Source organism: Hippocampus comes, unplaced genomic scaffold, assembly GCF_001891065.2.
Source record: "Hippocampus comes isolate QL1 unplaced genomic scaffold, H_comes_QL1_v1.1 scaffold22, whole genome shotgun sequence".
Lineage (NCBI taxonomy): Eukaryota > Metazoa > Chordata > Actinopteri > Syngnathiformes > Syngnathidae > Hippocampus > Hippocampus comes.
The window spans coordinates 6,849,289-6,853,501 of NW_017806175.1; the positions used below are offsets into that span (position 1 = coordinate 6,849,289).

The window sequence follows — 4,213 nt, forward strand, 5'->3', positions numbered from 1 at the left end:
CATGGGCTTGCGGAGGGTGCGGGCGTCGATGTGCGCCTCGTTGCAGTTGGGGCAGACGTAGGGGCGCTCGCCCGTGTGCGTGCGAACGTGGCGCTTCAGGGAGCGGGCGTCGGCCCACGCCACGCCGCACGTCACGCACTCAAACGGCTTCACGCCTGGCAAACAAGAAGAGGGCGGAGAAGACGCACGTGTTACTTATCGGTCGGGTGTTGTTCACGGGCGAGTGGTTTTAAGTTCATTTTGGTTCTTTTGGACCCACAATAGATTTATATGGTCGGGGTTTCAAATCAAGGTGACTGGGTTAGGGTTTCGGCATTTCAAGTTTGGGTTTCAAACTAGGGTTTCAAGGTTGGATAAGGGTTTGAAAACAGAACTATGGTTTCTAATTAGGGTTTCAAGATGTGGCAAGTTGCTGTTGGAAGCCACGGGTGGGCTTTCAATTTGGGGTTTGTAGCTGTGGTTCGGGTTTCACATTTGACCCAAAGTTAGAGTTTGAAATTAGGGTTTCGAGACGCGGTGACGCTTTCAAATCTTTGAATAAAAAGGGCAGAGTTTCAAGTCAGCATTTGACTTTGAACGCTGCGCTCCAAGGCTGCGTTGAGGTTTCGAGCACAAAGCGCGGGTTAAGGTTTCAAATTGGGGTTTTAAGACAACGGTCAGCATTTCAAAGGCCGTCACTGTCATTCTCTTCCACTTATTTGCGTGGCCCGGAAGGAACAAAGAACGCAGGTGTCACCTTGGTGGTTGTTGATGTGCCTCCTGTACTCTCGGAGCTGCGTGAACTTCCTGCCGCAGTGCTCGCACTCTCGCTCCAGATTCTGCTTGACGCGACCCTTCTTGCCGTGCGTGGCCTTCTTCACGTGGCGCCGGAACAGCGCCTTCTCGAAGAACTCCTTGCCGCACACGTTGCACCTGAAAGGGAGCGAGCGAGCGAGGGAGGGAGGGAGAGCTGAGTCTCGTTTTCACAGTAGGCTTCAAAACAGGGTTAGTGTTTGAAATAGGGGAAATCGTCATTCGGGACTCAAATGACTGACCTGTCTCAAGACAGGGTTAAGGTTTAGAGTTCCCATGTTTTTCCAGAACGAAACTACGAGTATGAGTATCCACTCTTTTGAGTACTCAGTGAGAAACAGTACCGATACTGCTAAGTACTTGTGAAATCTAAAATTCACGTGAACCAAGACCTTCCATTTTGTCAAAGATGATGATGATTCGCCGACGTGTCGAACTGACATAGTTTAGCGCCACCTACTGCCGAGGAGGACTTCATGTTTTTTGTTTTTTTTTGCCTTATCGATCAGTGGTTAGCAGTCTCCATGAGTACCCGATACCTGAGAATACCGAATGCCCATCCTGAGTTTAAAGCAAGTGCTAAGTGTCAAACTCAAGGCTCGGGGGCCAGATGTGGCCCGCCACATCATTTTAAGTGGCCCGCGAAAGCAAATCAAAGATGACAACTTCCATGACGCTTGCTAAAATCTGTACCAAAATTTCTCATTTTCAGACGTAATAAATCTGCGACATATTGTCAGCATTTTCTTGTGACCAAACCAATCATTGCAATGGTTGAATAAAACCAGACTTCTTTATCTAGTTTCAGTCATAACGGCTCTCCAAGGGAAATGGTGATTATAATGTGGCCCGCAACAAAAATGAGTTTGACACCCCTGTGCTAAGATTCCAACGAGGTCTCTACTTGGGCTTTCAAGGTAGGTTTACATAGTTTAGCGCCACCTACTGCCGAGGAGGACTTCATGTTTTTTGTTTTTTTTTGCCTTATCGATCAGTGGTTAGCAGTCTCCATGAGTACCCGATACCTGAGAATACCGAATGCCCATCCTGAGTTTAAAGCAAGTGCTAAGTGTCAAACTCAAGGCTCGGGGGCCAGATGTGGCCCGCCACATCATTTTAAGTGGCCCGCGAAAGCAAATCAAAGATGACAACTTCCATGACGCTTGCTAAAATCTGTACCAAAATTTCTCATTTTCAGACGTAATAAATCTGCGACATATTGTCAGCATTTTCTTGTGACCAAACCAATCATTGCAATGGTTGAATAAAACCAGACTTCTTTATCTAGTTTCAGTCATAACGGCTCTCCAAGGGAAATGGTGATTATAATGTGGCCCGCAACAAAAATGAGTTTGACACCCCTGTGCTAAGATTCCAACGAGGTCTCTACTTGGGCTTTCAAGGTAGGTTTGGGGATTTCAAATAACCGTTTCAAGGCAGGCTTTCATACAAAAGCTCAGGATTTGAATTTGGATTTGAGATGAAGGTTTCAAACCAGGGTTCCGGTTTGCTGTTTTGAAGGGCTTGGTGAGAGTGTGTGTGCGTGAGAGACTCACTTGAAAGGCTCGGCCACACTATGCGACTTCACATGCGAGTACCAGTCCTTCTTCCAGCTGTAGCACTTGCCGCACATCTGACACTGGAAGGGCTTGAGGCCCATGTGCTTATTCATGTGCTGCTGCAGGTCTTTGGCCTCGTAGAAGCGCTTGTCGCAGCTGCAGAGAAGAACCACACCATGGTCAGTGCGCAACAGTATTTGCGGCAGGGTGGCGCGGCGCCGCGGGCGCGACTCACTGAGAACAAGCGAAGGCGCGCACTTCCGGCTTGGGTCTGTGCTTCTTCAGGTGCTTGCTCAAGGCCGAGGCTCGGTGGAACGTCGCCCCGCACGTGTTGCACAGGTACTTGGATTCGCCTGCGGCACCGTCAAGGCATCGAGGGGCAACAAGAAAAGATTTGGCGTCAAGAGTTTCAAATGAAGTCGGGTGATGGGTTCAATTTAGGGCTTCAAGCAAAAGGTGGTGTGGGCTGCTTTTGTGAAGCAGCTGTGCTTTATTCTGACCGGTGTGCAGGCTGGTGTGCTCCTCCATGCTGCGCTTGCTGACGAAGGACTTGTGACAATACTGACACTGGAACTGTTTGGTGACGTCGTGGAGGGCGCGGTGCATCTTGAGGCCGTGCTTGTGGGCGAAGGTCTTGCCGCACACCTTGCACGCGTGCGGCCGCACGCCCGTGTGGTGCAGCATGTGGATGCGCAGAGAGTAGAGCTTGGGCAGCGTCTTGCCGCAGATGTCGCACACAAACTCGCGCTTGGTGTGGGGCCACGTCGTCTTGGAGTCCTGGCCGGCGTCGGCGAGGTGCGAGGATGAGGAGGACGCGGACGCCGACTTGGGGGCGGGCGCCCGCTGGACGCTCTGCTGCTTGTGGCGGGCCAGGTGGGCGCGCAGAGAGGCGGCGTACTGGAAGTCTTTGCTGCACAGCTGGAACACACAGAAAAGGTTTCACGTTAAGGTTTTAATCTTGGGTTATGTTTTAAAGTCTGGGTTTTAATATTGGATGGGGTTCTCAAATTATAGTAGGGTTTCAAATCACGATCGCGGTTTCTTTCTCTGGACAACGGTCAGCATTTCAAAGGCCAGATGAGGGCTTCAAGCCAGTTTTAGGGTTTCAAATAAAGGTTCCAAGCAAGAATTAGGGTTGCAAAAGGGGGTTTCAAGGCTTGGTTAACATCTGAAGTCAAGAAGTAGGCGCCTGCTTACACTGCACTTGTATCCGCGACTTTTGTCATGCTTCATGGTGTGCATGATGAGCGCGTAGCGGCGTGGGAAGGACATGCCGCACTCGGAGCACGTGTGTTCCCCCTCCGCGCCGCCCTCGGCCGGGACATCGCCACCCGCATCCGGGTCAGCCGCCACTGGTGCAACGGCGGCGGCCTCGGTCGAGCAAGCGTCTTCGGCCTCCGCGGCGTGTGCTTCCTGATCTTGGGCCAACTCGGGCTCTCCTCCCGCGGGGTTCTCCTCGGGCTGCTTGGGAGGCCGCCCCCTCTTCCCGGGCCTCGGGCCCACCTACACAATGGATGTGGTGAGTGGATCTTTACGACGTAGCTCCAAACAATTCAACTTAACAGAACTGTTGCTCACCAAAAGAGCAGCACCTACCGAGACAACAGCCTCTCAGATGAATTTAAGTGAAAGCAATTGGCGCCCCCTGAATGTGGCATTTGAAGCGTGTACCTTCGGGGTGGGGGTGCCACGAGGGGCTGCGGCGGCGCTCTTGCTCTCGTCGCCGTCGTCGTCGAGGCCCATGTGGAGGCGGGCGTAGCCGCCCTCGCCGATGGAGCGCTGCCGCAGTCGCCTTTGGTTGGGGTCGCTCGACGTTTCGAGCTTGTCGTCCTCGGCGGACGGTTGAAACTCTTCCTCTCCGT

The 4,213-nt window shown here is 52.2% G+C and overlaps 1 protein-coding gene across 1 annotated transcript in view; it reads right to left on the minus strand.

Moving 5' to 3' along the window:
• The window catches only part of LOC109531945 (zinc finger and BTB domain-containing protein 11), a 7,685-nt gene that overhangs the window by 445 nt on the left and 3,027 nt on the right, over positions 1–4,213 (minus strand). The window contains 7 exon segments of the mRNA XM_074895045.1: positions 3–155; positions 737–912; positions 2,349–2,507; positions 2,587–2,704; positions 2,852–3,269; positions 3,549–3,854; positions 4,023–4,205. Coding sequence (XP_074751146.1) covers positions 3–155; positions 737–912; positions 2,349–2,507; positions 2,587–2,704; positions 2,852–3,269; positions 3,549–3,854; positions 4,023–4,205 — 1,513 coding nt within the window.